Source organism: Enhydra lutris, unplaced genomic scaffold (genome assembly GCF_002288905.1).
Source record: "Enhydra lutris kenyoni isolate GAN:26980312 unplaced genomic scaffold, ASM228890v2 scaffoldscaffold4, whole genome shotgun sequence".
Lineage (NCBI taxonomy): Eukaryota > Metazoa > Chordata > Mammalia > Carnivora > Mustelidae > Enhydra > Enhydra lutris.
In genome coordinates, this window is record NW_019154088.1 from 610,160 (window position 1) to 633,992 (window position 23,833).

The window sequence follows — 23,833 nt, forward strand, 5'->3', positions numbered from 1 at the left end:
TTTTCCTCTCTGCTAGATCCTGTGTTGGCTTAGAGTACCAATGGGCCATAAATTAAGAACTATCCTTTTCCAACATGCTCATCTCTTCCCTTCCTCCTTCTAGCCACTTGGGATGGTCTAAGACTGGAATGATGGTGCTAGATCCATAAATGTGACTCCTAATTACTAGTCTCTTCTTTATTCTTTGGGATTTCTACTGCTTTTTTGTTTTTTTCAGGAAAAAATTGATGAGTTTTGTATACCCGATCAGATATAAATAAGGCTGATTTCACAGTTTAGCAATTCTAATGGCTGTTTAAACATTTGGTACTAAATTATGTTGTTTCAAAGTAACTAAATTAAAGTCCAAAAGCTAGTTACTCCGAATTATCCATTTATTTTATACTGTTGTCAGAAAGCTCCAGAGTTGCTAATTTAACCAGTAAGTCAATTTGCTACTCATTAACTGAGAAACTATATTCTGAGAACCCTGTCAGGAATTAGGGAGTTTAAAGACATTTAAAATTAGAGCTTTTGTCTTCTGTAGAATTCATAGTCTACTATTCAAGTTTTTCCTCAATGATGTCTTTGATTTGGCTCTTTGCCCTCAAAAGAATCATATTTATTTTACGGGAGTACGGGTGTATTTGATATTATACGATGGATAAATGACAAGTTGCCCATAAAGGAAATTTTATGCCTTTTCACAATAAAAAATGTATTTGCATTGTAACTTTACAGTGATTCTTATACGAAAGCTTTTTTTGTTTTTTTCTTGCAATCAGAAACCACCATTTTAATTTATTAAATGTATAATTAGTCCATGTTTTTTTTTAATTAAAAAAATGTTTGGACACATAAAAAGCAAAAACAAAACCCCCAAACCAAACCCATTAATCCACCAGCTCCTCTACTCAGATGCAGATAAGCCTCCAGTGCCCTAGATGTCGCTCTGGCTCCACGATGCGGGGGTGGGTGGGTGGGTATGAGTCTCTGTGGTTACAAAGTTGGGGGCGGAGAAGCAGAGAGTGGCTGGGAAATGATGGCTGATGAAGACGAGGAAGTCAAGCAGGTCTTGCAGAAATTGCAGGTGGGACCATAGATTAAAATCTGTATGTGCCTTTGTTACTCGGGAAGAAGCGGGGAGCCCAGTTTATGTAGTACCAGCGAATTTCGTGGCGCATGCAGGACGCTGCATGTGTCAGTGCGGTTACTATAACAACTCCTGAGGGTGCTGCCGAGGTGGGAGAGGGGAGCCTCCCGGGCCGGGGGAGGAGCACTGCCGTGTGGTAGGACCTCCTGCTGCCGCCCTGACTACACTCAGTTTCAGTCCCGTGTGGAAGAGGATTTGTTGCTAACTTTATTCTTGCACGTTCTTAGGGAGGTTTTTCTTCTCCCTCCGTTCACCCGTTACAAGTCGTATACACATGTGTATGGTAGATCTGCAGGGGCTCTTATCATGTATTGTGATTCCCACAAAGGCCATTTCTTCGCTGCTTTACCTGCTTTGAAATGGACAACAAGCAGAGTAAGAGCTTGCACCACTAGTATCCTGGTCAGTCCCCTCAGGACTCCACAGTTTTGATTCTTTTGCACACTTGCAATCCCAGTTTGACATCTGATGCCGAGGGGTCCACATTCCACCCAGTTCAGAGTTGACTGCCGTTGTGACTAGGACTAGTCTTTTGTACTTGGTAGGTAGCCACTAACTGCTTGTTTGCTCTTTACCTTCTTTCAGTGACCCAAGATTTTCTTTAAGCCTCAGAAACTGAGTTCTTTGTGTTCTGAGACAGCCTAGAATTTATTTTTTATTTTTATTTTTTAAAAAGTTTAAAAAGTTTATTTATTGAAGTAATCTCCATACCCAGCGTTTGGCTCAAACTCACCACCTGGAGATCAAGGGTCGCATGCCCTTCAGACTGAGCTGGCCAGATGCCTCCCTCTGGAATAAACATTAGACCTGTGGCAGGTTTATAACCTGCTTAAAGGCTTGTAATGCAAAAGTTTAAACATTGGTGAGATTTGTTTGTTTTTTGAGGAGACTAAGATAATAACACCTTTTAGAGTGTGAACTTTATTTTACTTCCACTTGACTGAGATTAATTTAATTTCATTCCCTAGTGTGACTGGGGAATTCCTAGTGTGACTGGCTGAAATCAGAGATTCTCAATCCTGGCTCCATATTGGAAGCATTGTGTATATATGTTAGTATATGTATACTAAACAGTGGTTATCTCTGAGATTGTTTGGGAGATAATGAGGAATTTCTTACTTTGTATTTTTTTTATGTATACTTACATGAATTTTAGCAACTTACATATGTTAATTTTTCCATGAGACAAGAAGTTATTAAAAATGTGCACTCCAGCAAAACAAAACAACAAAGCCAAATAATTTCTTGCATATTCGTTTTCAGGACTAGAAGCAAACAATGAAACCCTCTCTAAAGTTCCTAATTTACAGCCATGCTGATTGCAGGGCAAAAGGAATTGTGTTACAAGTTTTGCTGAGAACTCTCTTTTCCTGGGCTCATTTGTGGTAGATGGATTAAGCAAGTACCTTGGGGTATCTTGGGGTGGGTGGACAGGAATGGTGCAGGAATGGAATGGGGAAATGGAGTAGAGGAGAGGAAAAGGATAGTGATACTGCTATCCATGGGAATGGTAGTATGTTTTGATTTCCTTGTCATTTTAGGACAGAAGGAATGTCATAAAAGGTTATTTCTCAAAGTGTGTTTTACAGGCCATTTTCATTACAGTCATCTGCGGTACTTGTTAAAAGGTGTTTGGGTTCTGCTAAAACTTCTAAAATCGGAATCTGCAGGCTGAGTCCTGAAAATAACACAAAGAGTATTTGAGAAACATTGCTGCTACAGAGGGTACTGTCCATTTTCTTTGCTGTGGGCAGGGTTTTAAATTAAGTATAGCCCATGAGTGTTAGAGACAGGGATGATTCGTTAAGCCATTCCATTAACATTTTTAATGAGAGCCTGTCATGTCCTAAGCCCTGCTGTCGTGCTCAGGTATAGCTCTGAACGTGCTCAGGTATAGCTCTGAACGTGGGAGATGGGAGATTAGGACCCTCCCTTCTTGGAGCTTACATTCTAGGGGTGGAGACAACAACAGACTGTTACTGTATAGGCCACACAATTTCAGCTGATAGGGACTGTGAAGAAAAATAAGTATGATTAACAGTGGGCAGAAGAGGAAGTGGTTACTTTAGTTTGGGTAGTCAGGGAGAGCCTCTCTGAGAAGTTTATAGTGAACTGAGGTCTAAATGATAATGAGGAATGAGGTGTGCAAAGATCTAGGGAGTGTCCAGGCAGAGGGAATAGCAGGTATGAACCCCCAGGGTGGGATTGAGTTTGCTGGATCTGAGGAAATGAATGAAAGCCAGTGTGGCTTGATTATTGTAGAAGGGAGGGCATGTGAGAGTGAAGGGAGAAGTTTGTGGCAGGGTGAGTAGTAGTGTGAGGTCAGATCGTACAGTCTTCTAGGCTGTGATTAGGAGTTAGATTTTATTCTCTCTATAGTGGAACACAGTTTGTGATGTGATGTACATTTTTGTGTGAGGCGAATGTGATAACCACTACACTACGGAAACGTGATGTACATTTTTGTAAGGTTGTCCCAACTACAATGAGGAGAATGGGAGAGAGTAGAAACAAGATGACCAGGTTAGAAGCTATTGGAGCAGTCCAGGCAAGTAATGGTGCTGATTTAGTCCTGGATAGTCCTAGTGAGAAGAAGACAGGTAGATGGGTTTAGGATGTGCTGTAGAGGTAGTTAAGATGTGACAGAACTATGTTATATATTTCTGCTGCTGGTCAGTTTCAGTAAAGAATAGATAGTGGAAAGGCTTTGTTGTCACAGGAAGACTCAGAGACAGAGGCATTTAAAATAGGAAACCGGGGAGGTGCCTGGGTGGCTCAGTTCGTTAAGCAACTGCCTTCAGCTCAGGTCATGATCCTGGAGTCCCGGGATCAAGTCCTATGTCAGACTCCCTGATTAGCAGGGAGTCAGTCTGCTTCTCTCCTTTCATGCTCTCTCTCTTTCTGAAACAAATAAATAAAATCTTTAAAAAAAAAAAAGTAGGAAAGGGAACATTTACTTGGGTCAAATGCAAGAGAGCAAGAAGGTGACTTGACAAAAACAAAACAAAACAAAACAATAAAATCCACAAATATTTAAAGAAACAAAATCCTGTAAAAATACCAAGATCCTTAAACTTAAACTTAAATTGATTTGTTTGTTTGGAAAGCAGTGGTTCTCTCATGTTGGTCATCATCATTGCAAAGCTCAGGTACTAGTACAAGAAAAATCAGGGATAGGATTGTTTTTGTTAGGAAGTCCAGCTTTAAGGGTGCATTTCGAAGTTTTGTGCTCTGGGGACCAGTAACCTTATTACCTTATTAACTCTGTTTTATCTCAAGTTGCAAAGTGTTTCCCTCCTCTTGACTGTGGTACATGAAGTGCTTAGTCATGCTGGAAGCCCTGCTGGGGCTGGAGGAGAGAGAACTATCATCATGGTGCTGAGACCGGCAGGGGACCACACAAGAGTGGTCTGGGACCTGGCTACTTTTCTTCATGATCTGTGGCATTTTGGGAGACCTGTCTGCTTGCCTCTTGTGTCATTCCTCAGTGAGAGAGCGGATCCGTATTTCTAGAACAGAGCTGGTATGGCTAGCCAGTTTCCAGTTTCCGTGTCTGGCATTCTCTCCTCTTAATGGTACCATTCTTACGCTTCCCAGGAACTGGTGGATCAGCTGTATTCGTTTCGAGAGTGCTATTTTGAGACACATAGTGTTGAGGATGCTGGAAGGAAGCAACAGGATGTGCGGAAGGAGATGGAGAAGACCCTGCAGCAGATGGAGGAAGTAGTGGGTATGAGTGGCAAGGAGCGCACAACCCCCTGCCCTTCACCGAAATGTGGTAGAGTTTTGCTCTCCCTTTGTAAACCCTTTGATATCCCATTTGTGGTTGCTACAGGATGGTACAACAGAGTATTTCTTCTGAGGGCCCCTCTGTAGGATGGCTACCTTTTAGTCCTTTAAACTATGTTTTCTGAAGTTTGATTATAGCAGATTCCATGAAATAAAAGAACATAACTGTTCCTTAAACTACCTTTTTTTTAAATGATTTATGTACTTACTTGAGAAGGGAGGAGAGAGAGAGGGTGTGTGTGTGTGTGTGTGTGAGAGAGAAAGAGAGAGAGAGAGTTAGGGGACGGTCAAGGGGGAGGGGAAGGAGACTCCCTGTTGGCTGAGTGGAGCCTTACTCGGGGGTCGATCTCAAGACTCCAAGATCATGACCTGAGCTGAAACCCAGAGCTGGACGGACACTCAACCGTCTGTGCTACCCAGGTGCCCTTAATCTCTTAACTGACCTTTCTGCCTCTAATTTCTTTTACTTTCAAATTAATATATGTAATGATCATGTAATTATCTTTCTAATATTACTTCCTGTATTTAATCTTACCTTTTTTTCTGCCTCCTTGCTCAAGTATATTCAGAGATTCCTACTATTGACTGGTTGAAGTCTAAACACCTTACTTTGGTATTCAGGTCTCACTGACCATTTTTCTTTTTTTTTTTCTCTTCTACACTTATCTCTGACTACTTACTTACAGAGGAACTTTTTGTGTCTTTCAGGTTGGACTATCTATTCTCCCTTGAACATGCCACATGGGTTTCTGCCTCTCTGTCTTTGTGTACATCATTTTCTTAACTGGAGGATCTTGGCTTTTCTCCTTTTCACTTCTTTTTAAAATCTTTTTAAAGATTTATTTATTTGAGGGAGCGAGAGTGAGCAAGCATGTTGTTTGGGGTGGGGAGTCAGTGAGGGAGGGGCAGCGGGAGAGAGAGAATCCCAAGCAGACTCTCTGCTGAGCATGGAGCCTGATGTGGGGCTTGATCTCACGATCCTGAGATCATGACATGAGCTGAAATCAAGAGTCAGATGCTTAACTGTCACCCAGGTGCCTCTCCTTTTCACTTGGTAAAGCCCATTTATTGGCGTATGCCCCTTTTCATTGTTGTTTTAATCTTCCATGAATATGCTTTGTCCTCTCCACTAGATTGTAAGCCCTTCCAAGGTAGGGATAATACTTACTTTGTTTCCCCATTACTTAACATACTACTCTGCCTTGGTAGGCTTTCAATAAGTGGTTTGTTCATAAAGATTTTCTTCAACTATTTCATTCCTGGGGCCGACCTGAGGTTATGTCTTGAGAAAAGTACCCTGGTCTTCTCTAAGACTGCCTGGGTTTTTCCAATTTCCTCCATTTTCCCTTCCTCTTAGGTTCTGTCCAGGGCAAGGCACAGGTTCTGATGCTGACTGGGAAGGCACTGAATGTGACTCCAGACTACAGTCCTAAGGCTGAGGAGCTTCTGTCAAAGGCTGTGAAGCTGGAGCCCAAGCTGGTGGAAGCCTGGAACCAGCTGGGAGAGGTGTACTGGAAGAAAGGCGATATTGCGGCTGCCCACACCTGCTTCTCAGGAGCCCTGACCCATGTGAGCCAACTGGGGAAACACAGATGGGAAGGCCGACATTCCTTTGGTTCTGTGAATCTCCCTAGGATGTGAATACCAGAATAGGACTGTACTAGACCTAGGAGAATGGAATCAGAGGGGAGGAGGAGTCAGGGAGCAGATGTGGCTGAGGAAAACAGGGATAGAGACTAAGAAAGGAAGAACATGATGGGATCAGTTTCAGGGGTAGATGAGAAGTGAAGAAAAATTAACAGCCAAGTTGATCCTTGTAGACAGTGCTAAGAATCAAGATGAGAAATTAGATTTAGAAGATAAAGATAGAAGAGATCTGGAAAGGGGAATTAGAATCAGGAAGGTTGCGTATGTGTCTTCTTTGTTTGCAGTGCAAGAACAAGGTCTCTCTTCAAAACCTGTCCATGGTGCTTCGCCAGCTGCGAACTGACACTGGAGATGAACATTCTCGTCATGTCATGGACAGTGTCCGACAGGCTAAGTTGGCTGTGCAGATGGATGTCCACGATGGCCGCTCCTGGTGTGAGTGCTCTTGAAAGATCTCCCACAGTCCCACAAGTTTCCAGAGCAGTGGTTCTCAACATGGCCACACATGCCAGAATCTTCTGGAGCCCACCTATTGGGTCTGATTTTTAATGTCAAGCCTGGGCATCTTTGTTTTGAAGAAGCCTGAAAGGTATTTTGATGAACCACGGTTCTAGGAACTCTTGGATCTTATCATCCAAGAGAGGATGCTTATGTTTCCACATAAGCAAGGCAGGGCTTTTGTGCAGTCTGCTCAGGTTTCTGCTTTGGCTCTGTGTTCACCTCTTTATCCCAGTGGAATTTGGAGTATACTAAATATGGTGTTATCACTGGGGTCTGTCAGATGGGGGACCTTTCAGAGAGTTTTTTGAGGGTAACCAAAATAGGTCGTATCCTGAACCTGGGCTCTGAGGTGACTCACCACTGTGTTTCTCAGGGTTTTTCCCCTACTTAGGTGGGGCAGGGTGGCTAGAGTGGGCTGCGGCTGGGTGTCTCCCCTCCCCCACGTGGATGGCTACAGCCAGATGGAAATTTTCCTTCCTTAGGTTAGTTAGGCTCTAGTTAGCTAGTTTCTTCTGAGGGCAGGCCTCGTGAGGAACAGGGTGCTCTAGCATATTTCGGAACAGTTCTTTCTCCCCTTTCCCCTGCTGGAAGTAGGGGAAAGAAGGGGATTTTTCTTGGATACTTGCTATACGAATCTGGTTGAGCTTCTGGAGGTAAATCTCAACAATATTGTGGGGGCCTCCTTATGCCTGGGACCCTGGGAGTTTCTGACTCCCTGACTTGTCCATATTGAACCCCCAGCTCTTCGTCAGTTACATTTGAGGTGTTCCTACCTCAGCACTGGTTCCTGCGGCTCGTGAGTTTCTGCCCTGGTGAGCCACAAGACCTGTGTTTGCCTGTCTGTCTCCAGTTTTAGGGGCAGTAGTTTGCCCTGCGTTGTTCCCTGTCCTATGGATCCAAGAAGAGTTGTGGGTTTTTCAGTCCATCAGGGTGGAGTGGTGACTTCCAAGCCCTTTACACGAGGAACCAGAATCCGTTTGTTTCTATTTCAGATATTCTGGGGAATGCGTATCTTTCTCTTTACTTCAATACTGGCCAGAACCCTAAGATCTCCCAGCAAGCCCTCAGTGCCTATGCCCAAGCAGTAAGTATGTATGGTCACAACAGAAGCAAGAGTGTCATTCAGTCTTCTCTGTGGCTCTTTAGCAAGCAACATGGACAGTAATCAGTGGCATCAAGTGTGCATGGTTTTGCAAAGCTGTGTCTGCTGGGGTGACTTATTTCTTCTTATAACTGGGGTATTAGCAGCTACTTAAAGGGTGCCTCAGTGCTAGATAGCTCTTTGAACTACCTGGATTTCCTGCGGGCACTTATGACCAAATCCCAGAACCCATCCCAATGTGTTCATCTTTTGTGGTGGGGATAAAAGTCTATATTAAAATAATGTTTATTAATATTTGTATGTGTTTAAAGAAAAATGAAAGCTCTAATACTTAAGTATAAATGAAGTGCTATCCTGCGATTAACCATGAGACACTATGACTCTGGGTTTCCCACAGGCTAAAATCAAAATCAAAAACAGTGGAGACACTTGGCTGGCTCAGCATAAGACTCTTGATCTCGGGGTTGTGAGTTTAATCCCCATGTGGGGTGTAGAGATTACTTAAAAATGAAAGCTTTACAATAGAAAACAGCGTCTAGCTTACTCTGCATCATTTCTTCAGGATCAGTCCAGTGGAGCTCATGTTCTGCTTAGGCCTTTCAGGCTGTTTTTCTATCAATAGTCGCTTACATGAGGGATTCCTTCAGGCTTGAGCTCTTGATTACTCCTTATAAAAGGTTCACATTGGCCTAAGCAGTTTTTATTTGGGCCTCGTATTCATCTCTCTTTTTTTGCTTTCTTGCTTGTCTTGACATAAAGAATTGTCTTTTAACTTAGTATTACTTATTTGTTCTGTGTGACAAAATAGAGAATAAGCTACCTTCTGTTCATGTTTGTAGTTGAGGGACTGATGTTTTTTCCATCAGGGAACTTGAAGGCAGAGGAGTTATATTTTAGTCTAATTTCTTACTTTGGTGGATGTTTACATTTTAAAAAATAGTAATGGTGTATTCTTTAAAAATTTTATATTTGGCTTCCACTAAATTGTTGCTTTTAACTCTTAATTTCTTTACCCAAATCTGCATTTTTAAACATGTTTAAACCAACCATTTAAACAGTTTTTTTTTAAAGATTTTATTTATTTGTCAGAGAGAGAGAGAGAAAGAGAGAGAGAGAGCGAGTGCATAAGCAGGCAGAGCGGCAGACAGAGGTGGAAAGAGAAGCAGGCTCCCTGCTGAGCAAGGTGCCAATGCGGGACTCAATCCCAGGACCCTGGGATCAAGACCTGAGCCAAAGGCAGCAGACTGAGCCACCCAGGCATCCCCATTTAAATAGTTTTAATCCATGTTGTTTTTACTTTTATAACGTGCTAGGCAATGAACATAATCAGAAAAATAAGCTGAACATGGCCATGAACATAGCAGTTTCTTCACATCCATCTGCACTTTCATGTGGTTTCTGGTCATCTATTTAAATTAGAGAATCAGAATTTGATTTTCAGTGGATTTTGAAGGAGGCTTGAATGTAGAAACATGCTTCTTCCTGTATCTGGAGCGGGGCTGATGGGCGCAGGAAATGCATTAAATTGATGACATTTCTTTTCTAGGCTTTCCTCATTTATACCATTATATCACCATTAAATTTTTTTTTAATCAAAATGCTTTTATACGTTTATTTTTGTACTATTGCATGGATAAATTATATTCAAAGTTTCATACACATCCCCAAACCCTTACCTCCTTAAGGTGTCAGGGACTACGTAATATACCACTCAGGTAGTTACTGTATAACAGTGTGGGTATAGGTAACATTTTGACAAGGAAGAAACTCGAATTTTTGCAGGGGGAGAGGACTAGGCCATGTTGGGCATGGTCATCCGTAAGAATGAGACAGGATCCACTGATCATCCTTTTCTCCTGCTACAGGAGAAGGTTGACAGGACAGCTTGCAGCAATCCTGATCTTCATCTGAACAGGGCAACGGTAAGACCTGTGGGGTGGTGGTCATCTGCAAGTCACCTAGGTGACATCTGAGTCTTTGCCTGGGACAGTAACTGAGTATTCATAGGGACAGGGCTGAGTACAAACTATGAGAGAAAAGCCACATTATTTTGAGGGAGGGTTGGCCCAGTTTGACTTTAGGATCTGATGGAGTCTATGGCGGGAAAGAGGACGGGGCTGAAGAGGCAGGAGGGTACACAGAGGATGGAGGGACAGTTTAGGAGACTCTTCTGAAATGTTCGTTATAAATATAAAAATAGAATGACCCACTGTATGCAGCGTAAATATGTTCGAATTTGGAAGTTAGTGTCTTTGAAATGATTCCATCTTCGGGATTTGTGATCCTCTGAGCCAGGAGGAGGGATGTAAAGCATTGTTCTTTCTTTAGGCTGTTTGTCATAGATCAGGGAAACCACTAGAAAGAAAACAATTTATTTCTGTAGATTCCTAGCACGTTGTACTGTTACTCCCCCTAGCATAGTTCGTGTTAGATACACATGTAACTGGGAGGTTTTCATTTACTTTTTGTGCAGTTACATAAATATGAAGAGAATTATGGGGAGGCCCTGGAGGGCTTCTGTCGGGCTGCAGTACTGGACCCTGCCTGGCCAGAGCCCCGGAGACGAGAGCAGCAACTTCTGGAATTCTTGAATAGATTAACCAGCCTCCTTGAGAGCAAGGTAAAGGTGTCAAAAGGCTGGATCCTGCTTTTCTTCTCCTGGGGGTCAATACAATAAGAATAAAATAGGCTTCATTCGTAGTGACTCTATCTACAGAAGTGGGTAGGTGGGAGTAGGAGTAGACTCTCACAGAGAGTGACTAGTTTATAGCTTTTTATCTTTTTCCTTTTCTTTTTTTTTGCAGGGAAAGGTGAAGGCCAAAAAGTTGCAGAGCATGCTGGGAAGCTTGCGCCCAGCCCATCTAGGCCCCTGTGGCGATGGGCGCTACCAGTCAGCCTCTGGGCAGAAATTGACCCTGGAGCTCAAGCCACTGAGTGCCCTACAGCCTGGGGTGAACAGTGGTGCTGTGGTCCTAGGAAAGGTGGTGTTCAGCCTCACCACAGAGGAGAAGGTCCCCTTGTGAGTTTCTCTTGCCTTTCCTCTTTTTCATTCTTTTGAACTAATGGGTTTTACTTCCTGGCCCTTCTCTGACAGTGAGGACGTTGTTGGTGGTCACAGATTAGTGCGTTCTGCTTCGCTGACTGTCCTATGAGCAGGTATTATCTAGGAGATGTTTCACAAAGCTCTCCCTAGATTTTGTCATCCCCTTTTTTTTTGTTCCCCCCCCCCCCCCCAGAGCTTGGTGCTCTGGATTCCTACATCCATAGCTGAAATTTGAATGCTGTTTTTATAAGGCAGATGGAAACCTTGAAATTCTGCCTCTTTGTGTTTTCATGATCCCAGAAGTTGGAAGAGGGAGAGTTTTTAGTCCTGTTGGGACTTTGGTATGCCTAGGCAGTTCTGGAAGGCTAGCTTTAAGTTAGAATTTAAGGCCTGATGGGGAGATAGTCTTAGATGTTCTTCAACAAATATTTATTGAGCATCTGGTATATGTATGGTAGGGAGTGAAATGTAAAGGATCCAAGTGAAGGTGCTTACAGTCTAGCAGAGAGAATGAGTTAAGAACATTCTCTCAGAAAATATGTATTTTTTAAAGATTTTATTTTTATTTATTTATTTTTATTATGTTCAATTAGCAAACATAATACACTGTTAGTTTTTGATATAGTGTTCAGTGATTCATTGAAAGATTTTATTTTTAAGTAATCTGTACACTCTTAGTGCAGGGCTTGAACCCACAACCCCGAGGTCATGAGTCACACATTGTACTGACTGAGCCATCTAGGCACTTAGATATTTATTTATTTAAAAGATTTTATTCATTTGTCAGAGAGAGAGCACAGGCAGGGGGAGCAGCAAGCACAGGGAGAGGGAGAAGCAGGCTCCCCGCTGAGCAGGAAGCCCAGTGCGGGATTCCATCCTAAGACCATGTGATCATGACCTGAGCTGAAGGCAGATGCTTAACTGACTGAGCTACCCAGGCGTCCTTCACTTAGAAAATTTTTAACTCTTGAAAAATTGCAGTTTAGTCCATGTCATTACCCTTGGTCCTTTCCTTACTTCCTGATCCCTCATTGACTGGTTTCCTTTTTTTGTTTTCTACTGAATTTATTTTGTCTGGCATCACCAGTGTTTGGTCCAGTGGCTTCCACTACATGGCTCTACAACATTTTGACTTCCTTCTCACTGTTCCTTTTCATATCTCTTCTGCTTCATCCAAATCCAAATACATCCTGTTACATGTCTGAACTTTCTCCGTGGCATTCTCTAGAGATGCACGAGTTGAAGAGCAATAAAGTAGTAGAGAAAAGTTTAGTTAACTAGTGCAGACTCGAAAACTGAGAGGAATGAGAAGGAGAGATGGACAAATGTGGATTTTAGGGGGTCTCGAGGACAAATATTTTGTCACTCCTTGGTTTCTCTTTTTAACTTCTAAATGTTAAGTCCAGAAGGATGCTGTTTTTGTCCTTTCCTCTTTTCTCCCTTTACCAGGAGACTTACAGTTCTGAGGCTTTGATTGGATTCACTAGCAGAGTGCTGGGATTGATTGCGGTGTTGGTTATGAATTTGGGTGTACCAAGTGGTGGCATGAGCCCCAGTTCTTTGCCATCTTTAGAGGTCATCTCCTTTGGTGATGTCCTATAAATACAAGGCTGTGGCTGCCCCCACCATGCTCACAGGTGTATCTCCAGTCCAAGCCTCATTTCTAAGTTTGAATTCCTATATCCAGCTGCCTCTGGGCTCCCAACAGAAATGTCTAACTCACTATGTCCAAAATTGCTTGCTTTCTCTTTCTCTCTAAATTGTTTCTCCACCCTGACTTTCTTGTCAATCAGTGGTGCACTTCTGCTCAGTCACTTAATTAAGACTTCTGGAAGTTGTTCTGGAATTCTCCATTCTCCTGCATTACGGCACTCATCAAGTCCAATACATCCCCCCACCGCCCCGTCTCTGTGGACACAATGTAGCCCCTTATTGCTTCTCCAGACAGGTCTTTGGACTCCTTGTTTTTTGTCCAGTGTTCCACAGTGCGGAGAAATATTTTCACAGTGTGGAGAAATATTTTCACAGTGTAGAGAAGCAACACAATGTTAGATGCCATTTCCTGTATAAAATCCCTTCTTACGCCTGTGCTTACTTTCAGGATAAAGTTTGAACTCTTAGATTAGCTTAGCGTGCAAAGTCCTTCATAATCTGCTCTGTGCCTGCCTCTTTCCATTCTCTTCTTTCACTTTCCCACTTGTGCCTCTTGTTCCTGTCTTGTCATAGTTTTGTAGGTTCCAGAACGGCTGTTTTCATGCCTTTACACACAGCACATGTCTGTCTGGATAATCCTTTGGCTGCTTCTTGATACAACTCACATTTTCCCCCCAACATTTTATTTTAAACTTTTCAGACACCGCAAAATTAAAAGAATTTTGCAGTGAACAGGGACGCCTGGGTGGCTTAGTTGGTTAAGTGGCTGCCTTCAGCACAGGTCATGATCCCAGGTTCCTGGTATCGAGTCCCACATTGGTCTCCTTTCTCAATGGGGAGCCTGCTTCTCTCTCTGCCGCTGTCTGTTTGTGCTCTCTCTCTCTCTTTGACAAATAAATAAATCTTAAAAAATAAATCTTAAAAAAAAATCTGCATACCCAACCACCCATATTCTACCACTAATACCTTACTTGGTTCCTCATGTATCTCTATGTCCCCTTATTAATCTATTAATCCATCTTATTTTTGGAGCATTGCAGAGTAAATTGCAAAGATCAACATACTTTCCCTGAAATACTTAAGCATGTAATCATTAACTAGAGTTCAGTATTTATTCTTCTTTTTATGTAAAATTTACGTAGAATGAAATATACAAATCTTAGTGTACATTTGCTAAATTTTGACTAACATACATCTATGTAACCCAAACACCTGTCAAGATAGAGCGCATTACTTACCAGCACCTCAGAAAGTTCTCTTGTGTTCCCTCCCAGGTAATCCCTGTTCCCATTCCCCCAGAGGTTTTCTGTTCCTACTGAGGATTAGTTTTCTTTTTGTAACCCAGATAATTTTTCATCCTTTACATTCCGTTTGAGGCTCTCCTTCTAAGGAAACCTCCCCTGCTTTGTCCTCTGGGTTCCCAAGGTCCCACCTTTGGCCTCACTGAACTCAGCATGAGGGAGAAGCTGTTCTAGCACCTCTCACACTTGTCTTGTAAGTGACGGTTTAAGTGTCTGACTCCTGCTAGACTGTAAGCTTACTCACAGCTGGATCACTGTCTTCTCACTAAGCACAAAGCTTGACACATGATAGGTATTCACTGAAGGTTTGTGGGATTCAGTGACATTGGCGGTGATGCTTAGAGAATTGGAAGGTTATGACCAGGACCAGGAATAAAGTTGCAGCTGCCACATTTTGAGCTGGTTCATTATTAGTATTTGTTGAATGGTCCCAGCGTCCATACATCTCAAGTGTGTCGCAAAGTGACTGATGAGTCTTGTGCATAACCTTTATCAAAGATATTGTATATGTATGAAAAATGAGGACTCAGACGTGCGTAGTGGATGATGGTTACCTGTCATAAGTGTTCTAAGTAACTGAGAAAGCATTTGTTTATTTTGTTGGTATTTTAAAACCACTGTTTTTGCTCTTCTTTCCTGCCCACTTTCCTCCCCACCCCTCCCTTAACCCATCTTAACCTGGCAGTACATTTGGCCTGGTAGATTCAGATGGACCTTGCTATGCAGTGATGGTGTATAACATGGTACAGAGTTGGGGAGTGCTCATTGGGGACTCTGTAGCCATTCCCGAGCCCAACCTCCGGCTTCACCAAATTCAGCACAAAGGAAAAGTGAGTGATGGCCAGGATTTGTTCCCAGCTCATAGGCTCTGAAAGTGGGGCCGAGTTTATTTCCTTTAACAAATATGTAAAATAATGCATGTATATGTATATGTATGTGTGTATACATATGCATACATGTAATTTTTGTTTGTTTTTTTTACTAAAGAGGGAAACTACTGGTAAACAAAAAGAATTTTAAAAAAGGACTGGACAGAGAAAGACAAATACTGTATGATATCACTTCTCTGGAAAGTAATAAAGCTGAAATTAGGAGAACAGAGACTACAATTGTAGTTGCCAGGGGCTGTGGGAGTCGGCATATTAGGGAGATATTGTTTAAGGGTTAGACTTGCAGTAGTTAAATGTGTCCTGGAGACCTAATGCTTAGTACAGTGATTACAGACAACAACATGGTATTATATACTTCCGAGCTGCCAAGAGACTAGATCTTAATTGTTCCCATGACAAAAAAAGCAATGACAATTACATGACATGATAGAGGTGTTAGCTAACACCGTGGTGGTCATCAGATTCCAGTATATAAATACATTAAATAAACATGTTTACACCTTAAACTTGCACAATGTTAGATGCCAGTTATCTCAACAAAAATTTTTTAAAAACTGGACCAAAATATTATCACTCAGATGTTATTACTGTTAGCGGTTTTGTCTGTACACCTCCAGTCTTTTTTTTCATAAATCTGCACATGCTGCACATCCATATGTATATTTTTAAAAAGAGCGGAATAGTATATGTAATGTTTGTGAACATTTCCCGTGTTTTTACATATTCTACAACATTGCTTTAAATGGACACGCAGAGGTGGTGATAAGGACGATGATGATAGTTAACATTTACTGAAAACTTAACTGACTGTTAGATGCTGGGTTAAGAGCTTTTTTGCCTGTACTGGCTCATTTCATCATCACAGAAATCTTACATGAGTCGCTGTTTAACCATTTTTCACATTTAGATTAGGGGTTGACAGCTGGTGGCCTATTGACCAAATCTGGCTCCCTGCCTGTTTCATATGGCCTGTGAGACAAGAATAGTGTCTGTATTTTCAAATAAAAGCAATCGGAAGAAGAATAATAATTGGTGATACCTGAAAATTCAGAAAATCCAAATTTCAGTGTCCACAAATTAATTTTTTTGGAACCTAGCCACGCTCATTTGTTCATGATTGTCTGTGGCTGCTTTTTGTAGTGTCCGAGTTGAATAGTTCTGTGACAGAGACTGTAGAGCCCGTAAAGCCTAAACTGTTACTTGGACATTTACAGAAAAAATACAGTGCCCCCAGATATAGATTATTTCTAATTTTTCCCTGTCATAAAGGCACTGCAGTGAAAAAATTTGTATCTGTCTGTGTCCAGGATTATTTACTTAAATGAATTTTAAGGTAGAATTCTGGCTCTAAAGGGTATGCAGAATTCTAGGACTTTTGCCACATATTGCCAAGTTAATTTTTGGAATGTCGTACCAGTTCTTACCAACAGTAGATGTGAGCGAGTGTTTCTTTGTAGTTTTCTCAGCTCTGGGGAGAAACCTTTGAAACATTATATGCTGCTTTTACATGAAAAATATAGCATCAGTATTGTTTTGCTTTGGTTTCTTGAATATTCGTGAGGTTGGACATTTTATCAGATGTTTATTGACTATTCCTTTTATAAATCAGCTTTTTTTTTTCTTTTTTTTTTGGTCATTGCCCATATTCCTGTTAGGATGTTAAAAAAATTTGATTTAATTCACCTCATTACTTTGACTTAAAAGGGCTGCCTTCACACTCCTGGTGGGAAAGTATTTTTTGGATAAAGATCTTTTTTTAACATGTTTTATAACTTAAAATACATTTGAACTGGTAAAGGGAGCTGTCTTTTCTGTTATTAGAAGAATGTCTAAACTACACATTCTGTTTCTTCCTGCTGATGCAAAAGGAGAGGTAACTTGAATTTATATTTGGCAGATTAATTTTGGGCCTTACAAACACTTGGACTTGGAGTTTCTCAGAATTTTTACTGGTGGCTCTGTGTATCTGGGTTTTTGTTTTTGTTTTTAAGATTCTATTTTATTTTATTTATTTTTTAAAAGATTTTATTTATTTGACAGAGAGATACACAGTGAGAGAGGGAACACAAGCAGGGGGAAAGGGAGAAGGAGAAGCAGACTCCCCACCGAGCAGGGAGCCTGATGTGGGGCTTGATCCCGGGACCCTGGGATCATGACCTGAGCTGAAGGCAGATGCTTAATGACTGAGCCACTCTGATGCCCCTAAGATTTTATTTTTAAGTAAGCTCTACATCCAGCATGGGCTCGAACTCACAGCTCAGATATCAAGAGTCACATGCTTCACTGACTGAGCCTGCCTGGTGCCCCTCTGTGTATCTGGTTTTGTCAGGAAACAACAGGAAGGGCAGATTCTGTGAGAACTGGTGGTGGTGCCCTTTTGCTAGGCTGTGCCGGAACCTGTCTTTTTTCAGAGAATTGTCCCGTTCTTGTAGTGGTATTACTGGCGTGTTACTTTCCCCAGATTTTCCTTCTGAAGATTGAAAACTTGGGGAAAATGACATCCCTTTGCTAGCTCAGCTTTGTTTCTTTAGTGTGAGATAGAGGTAAGGGGTGTATGTCCTGAGGGGGAAGGAATGGGGAGAAAGCCCCACTGGTGTATCCCTGTGCTGAAGTTGCTTCTATCTTAGGATCTGTAACGCACCTCTGTGTTTGTCTTTTCTAGGACTATTGCTTTTCCAGTGTTCGTGTGGAGACACCCCTCCTGCTGGTGGTGAATGGGAAGCCTCAGGGCTCCAGCAGTCAGGCTGCTGCCACAGTGGCATCTCGGCCCCAGTGTGAATGACCTTACCTGACTTGCATGCTAAGGAGTCGGGTTGAGAGGAGAAGCTCACGGGCACTTAGCAGCTGGACCACCTACATCCCATGACTCAGCCAGGCTGCGGGGGATGTTTGAGATGATGACTTTTCCTTTCCTCTGCCCTGTGAGACACTGTGTGTCTCTTCTTTTCCTCCTTTTATCCTGTTCAAGCTCTCTCTGAGGCCACACACTCCTTGGTGTAATACCTGCAGCCTCTTTCATTGCTCTTCTGTGTTTTAGGCAAAGAGCATGGAATTGGTAGAAGTGTGGGATCTTGCCATGGGATGGTGTTCCCAAGGTTCTTGTTCTTGCCTCCCTCCTGAGCCTCATGTGTATATATCATTTCAGTATTTATTGCTGAGGGAGGGGGCTTAATTTTTTAATGGCTTGGTTTTTTTTTTTTTTTCAATTTTTATTTTATTTTTATTTTTAAACTTTAGGTTCTTCCCCTTCTTTGGGGCTAGAACAGAATTAAATTTGTTTGGAGAAAAATAATACTGTAGTTTGGCTTTATTCTCTCCAAGCTTAGATTTTGGTTTTAGGATCACTTCAGTCTGTACTCTCCCCTGCCACCCCACACCACCCTTTTTTTTCTTCACATAAAATAGTTCATTTCTCTCCCAGTTAAAAGAATTCTGACAACAAGCAGCCCAAGGCAGGAATGATAACCCCACAAAGTCAATAGGTTCCTACCATTTCACCCTTCTGTCATCCCTAGGGGTGGCCCTCACCATGGTATAAGATGACAGTAATATTATTCTAATAGTGTTACTGGGCTGCAAGACCAGAGGGAGCTAGGTATTCAGTTCCTTTAGATTATAGTGATATGTTTTGTAGTAGTTTTTTTTTACCCCTTAAGATTTATTTATTTATTTGAGAGGGAGACGGTAGGGGGAGGAATAGGGGAGAGAATCTTTCAGCAGACCCCACTGAGTGTGGAGCCTGACTTGGGACTTGATCTCAGGACCCTGAGATCATGATCTGAGCCAAGACCAAGTGGGACACTTAACTGACTGAGCCACTCAGGCACCACGGTCTTGTTGAGCTCTTGATCATTGGCTTGAATATCATTGGTGACTCATTCATTTTATAAAGAATATAAAACTCAGAGGACTGCTCAGAGAATGGGTGATAAAAATAAGCTAAATGGATGATAATAATGGATGTTAAAACTGAAAAAGTTACAGGGGCTGAATCTAAGATAAAAGCTTAAAGTCATTGTTTTGGTCCCAAAAGGCCAACTTCATAGGTGTCTCTTTAGCATCATGTGCAAAAAATTACTGGGAATTTTAGTAGATAAAGTTAGTGTGAGTAGTCCATGTGCACAGTTGCAAAAAGCTCTGTTTTCCGACTGTACCAGTGAATCCAGTAGCCAGGGAGTTTTCAACACAGCCCACACATGGAGTTTTGTGTGCAGTTCTGGGCATTGATTTTGAGACCTACAGTCATGGGAGAGCAATCAGGAACTTGAAGGGGTGTAAAATGCCTTGAGAAAAGGCTGAAAGCAACTGGGGAGGGTGTGGGGGTGGTGTGATGTGTGTGCATTCGAGTCAGTAGAGAGATGAGAGCCAGTCACACTTCCCCTTTTACCTAAGTCCTGGGTGTGGTTTTACATACTTGGTGTTAGGACCAGACAGTAGAGAAATGTGCCTAAATGGGGTGTCTTCATTGGATGGGGGTTCCCAGATGTGGGGCGACCATCGGTTGGAAGCTGGTGGCGCAGGTGGTGAAAGAATGGACCTGAGGCAGAAAAGGAGAGAAGTTTATTGACTACACCACTAGGGAGCAGCAGGCAGGAGGGCAGAGGAGGGGCTGTCTGCTTCGAGGCAGTGGGTTGGGGCTGTATTTAAAGGGAGATGGTGAAGAGGTAATGCGGCCTATGGAATTCTCCCGTTTTTGGTAACTGTGCCTGGTTGTGAGTAGCACATTGGTCAGTGAGGGCCTATGGAAATTTTGAGGTGGGGCACCGGATGGGTGGGTGGGTGGGGTAGCTGTGGGCCTCTCTACCTTCTAACGCTCAAACCTGTTTGACTAAAAACGACCTCTACAGTAGAGTGAAACAGAACTTAAAAGATTTAAGATGAAGTACATGTTCAGGTGAGTATGCAAATGTGTACGTTGTTTAGAGAGTAATTAGAATACCTGTGAAAATGTCCACCTGGCTTATAAACTAGAACATCCCTAGTATCTTAGAAGCCCTTGTGTGCTTCTCCATGAGCTCATTTGTTTTCACAGCTGGAAAATATTTCATTGTATGATTGTGCCACAGTTTAGTCATCCTACTGTTCAAGGATATTTGGGCTTGTTGTTGTCAAGGTAGCACATTATTAATATTCTGCACTTGTCTTGAATGTGTAAGTGTAAGAGTTTCTTTAATAGCAATGGTTCTCAAAAACTGGTCCCCAGACCAACCGCATCATCACCACCTGGAGCTACTTATCCCCCACCCCACCCCACACCCCACACCCCCCCTCAGAGAGAGTTAATGAGAAGGGGGGGAGGGGGAATGGGTGGAGGGAGGGATTGCATTCCATATATAGATCAGTTTAGGAAAATAGACATCTTTATAACTTTGAATCTTCTTATCCATGATTTTCTTCATTTATTTAAGTCTAATTCAATGTCTTTCAATATAATTATATACTTTTTCCAGAAAAGTCTTATATATATTTTATTTTTTTTAAGATTTTATTTGAGAGAGAAAAAAAAGAGAGAGCTTGAGAGAGGGAAGGGTAAAAGAGAGGAGACTTCCTGCAGAGCAGGGAGCCTGATGGGGACTCCATCCTGGAACTCCAGGATCATGACCTGAGCTAAAGGCAGTCGTTCACCAACTGAGCCACCCAGGCACCTCTTATATATATTTTATTAAATTTATTCCTAAATACTAAGTAGTATTCAGTACTATTGTAAATAGTGTCATCTGGGTATTTACCCCAAAGATACAGATGTAGTGAAAAGAAGGGCCATCTGTACCCCAATGTTTATAGCAGCAATGGCCACGGTCACCAAACTCTGGAAAGAACCAAGATGCCCTTCAACGGACGAATGGATAAGGAAGATGTGGTCCATATACACTATGGAGTATTATACCTCCATCAGAAAGGATGAATACCCAACTTTTGTAGCAACATGGACGGGACTGGAAGAGATTATGCTGAATGAAATAAGTCAAGCAGAGAGAGTCAATTATCATATGGTTTCACTTATTTGTGGAGCATAACAAATAGCATGGAGGACAAGGGGAGTTGGAGAGGAGAAGGGAGTTGAGGGAAATTGGAAGGGGAGGTGAACCATGAGAGACTATGGACTCTGAAAAACAATCAGGGTTTTGAAGGGGCAGGGGGTGGGAGGTTAGGGGATCCAGGTGGTGGGTATTGGAGAGGGCACAGATTGCATGGAGCACTGGGTGTGGTGCAAAAATGAATACTGTCACGCTGAAGAAATAAAAAAATTAAAAAAAAATAAAAGTTACATTTGCTATGTGTGGGACTAGAAATACAACTGGCTTTTTTTTTTTTTTTAAAGATTTTATTTATTTATTTGCGAGAGAGGGTGAGAGCATGCATGAGCACAAGCAGGGAGAGCTGCAGAGGGAGAGGGAGAAGCAGGTTTCCCATTGAGTAGGGAGCCTGACACAGGGCTGGATCCTAGGACCATGACCTGAGCTGAAGGCAGATGCTTAACCAGCTGAACCACCCAGGTGCCCCCAACTGGCTCTTTTATATATTTTTCATAGCTGTGACCTTTTCAGAATCTCTCATTCTAATAATTTGTTGCCTCTGTTGGGTTTTCAACATACAAATAATGACTGTTTTGTATTTTTCTTTCCAGTCCTTTTACATGTTACCTTTTCTTTTCTGTGTAGTTATGACCTCCAGTATGCTGAATACAAGTGATGCTGAATACAAGCATCCTGGTCTTGTTGCTATACTTAAAGGAAATATTTTCAATATTTAATAAAAAGTGTAAACTCACAAACTAATAAATTTCACTCGTGACCCACAGATATAAAATCCTAAATAGTATGCAAGTGAATCCAGCAATATATACAAAAATATATATCCTGACTAAGGAAGGTTTGTACCAAGAATGCAAGTTTGGTTTATTAATTGAAAGTCAAGTGTTCTACTTCCCACATTAACAGATTAAAGGAGAAAAATTATTTGCCCTTTCAATAAATGCAGAAAAAGCATTGGATAAATTATAACACCTTTTCATGGCAAATACTCAAAACAGGTGTAGAATCTAAGATCAAGTGTATATTAAAAGCACATAATAGTCTAGTCTTTTTTTATTAAAGATTTTTATTTATTTATTTGACAGAGATCACAAGTAGGCAGAGAGGCAGGCAGAGAGAGAGGAAGGGAAGCAGGCTCCCCACTGAGCAGAGAGCCCGATGCAGGGCTGTATCCCAGCACCTTGGGATCATGACGTGAGCCGAAGGCAGAGGCCTTAACCCACTGAGCCACCCAGGTGCCCCTCTAGTCTGGTTTTGATATGAAACATAAGCTAGCCTCATACAATGAGTAAAGAGTATTTCTTCTACACGTTTATTTAAAAAGTTTATTTTATTTTTTTAAGACTATTTATTTATTTGTCAGAGAGATAGAGAGCGCGCACAGGCAGGCAGAGTGGCAGGCAGAGGCAGAGGGAGAAGCAGGCTCCCTGGCCAGCAAGGAGCATGATGCGGGACTTGATCCCACGACCCTGGGATCATGACCTGAGCAGAAGGCATCGGCTTAACCCATTGAGCCACCCAGGCATCCCGAAAAGTTTATTTTAAATCAGTTTATATTTTTCTTGGTAAAACTTGCATATAAAATTATCAGTACCTGACTTTCATTATTGTTGTTTCATATTTTTATTTGAATTCTAGTTAGTTATTTAAATTCCAGTTATAGTGTAATATTGGTTTCAGATGTAGAATTTAGTGATTCATCACTTATGTATAACACCCAGTGCTCATCCTAACAAGTGCCCTCTTTAATCCCCATCACCCATCTAGCCCATCCCCTGCCCACCTCCCCTCCAGCAACCCTGTTTGTCCTCTGTAGTTAAAGAGTCCCTTATGGTTTGTCTCCAATTTTTTTTCTTTCCTTCTGTTCATCTGTTTTGTTTCTTAAATTCCAGATGTGAGTGAAATCATATGATATTTGTTTTTCTCTGACTGACTTATTTCATTTAGCACAATACCCTCTAGTTCCATCCACATTGTTGCAAGTGGCAAGATTTCATTCTTTTTTATGGCTGAATAATATTCCCTCCCGTGTGTGTGTGTGTGTGTGTGTGTGTGTGTGTGTGTGTGTGTGTGTATCTTTATCCATTCTCCAGTCGATGGGCATTTGGGCTCTCTCCATAGTTGGGATATTGTTGATAATGCTGCAATAAACATTGGGGTGCAGGTGCCCCTTTGAATCACTGTGTTTGTAACCTTTGGGTAAATACCTGGTAGTGCAATTGCTGGAGTGTAGGGTAGCTCTATTTTTAACTTTCTGAGGAACCTCCATACTGTTTTCCAGAGTGATTGTACCAGTTTGCATTCCCACCAACAGTGCAAAATTGTTCTGCTTTCTCTGCATCCTTACCAACATATGTTTCTTAAATTGTTAATTTTAGCCATTCTGACAGGTGTGAGGAGATATCTCACTGTAATTTTGGTTTGTATTTCCCTGACGATGAGTGATATTGAGCATCTTTTCATGTGTCTGTTAGCCATCTGGATGTCTTCATGGAAAAAATGTCTATTCCTGTCTTCTACCGCCTGGCATTTTTTAATGGAAAGATTAACTACTGATTTAAATTCTTTAATGTTTCTTATTCTCTTGATTTTATTGTGATATTTTTATTTTTTAGTAATTTATCCATCTCATTTAAATTTTCAAATTTACCAAATTATTTGTACTATGTTCCTTATTTATTTATTCTTTGTGGTATGAGAATTTTTGTTCTCTTTTTCTCTACTGATGTTGTTTATTTGT

General features: G+C 41.7%; 1 protein-coding gene across 2 annotated transcripts; it reads left to right on the forward strand.

Annotated features, from left to right (window-relative positions):
* Positions 1–1,000: 1,000 nt before the first annotated feature.
* Positions 1,001–18,274, forward strand: LOC111140626 (tetratricopeptide repeat domain 5). Of its 2 annotated transcripts, none has more exons than XM_022492823.1 (10): positions 1,001–1,069; positions 4,730–4,862; positions 6,279–6,490; positions 6,853–7,003; positions 8,062–8,153; positions 10,037–10,093; positions 10,645–10,791; positions 10,976–11,190; positions 14,854–14,998; positions 17,721–18,274. In XM_022492823.1, exons 1-10 carry the CDS (start codon positions 1,019–1,021, stop codon positions 17,838–17,840), a joined length of 1,323 nt encoding a protein of 440 aa, XP_022348531.1. In that variant the 5' UTR covers positions 1,001–1,018; the 3' UTR covers positions 17,841–18,274. The 2 variants fall into 2 exon arrangements, with proteins under 2 accessions (XP_022348531.1, XP_022348530.1); XM_022492822.1 differs by having other exon boundaries at positions 1,017–1,069; positions 4,730–4,910.
* Positions 18,275–23,833: the final 5,559 nt, after the last annotated feature.

Bases quoted from the DNA above. Each gene is read 5' to 3' on its own strand.
- LOC111140626 (XM_022492822.1), top strand. From the start codon at position 1,019: ATGATGGCTGATGAAGACGAGGAAGTCAAGCAGGTCTTGCAGAAATTG. The intron at 8,154-10,036 runs GTAAGTATGTAT...CTCCTGCTACAG, and splicing joins TCAGTGCCTATGCCCAAGCA to GAGAAGGTTGACAGGACAGC. The intron at 10,094-10,644 runs GTAAGACCTGTG...CTTTTTGTGCAG, and splicing joins TTCATCTGAACAGGGCAACG to TTACATAAATATGAAGAGAA.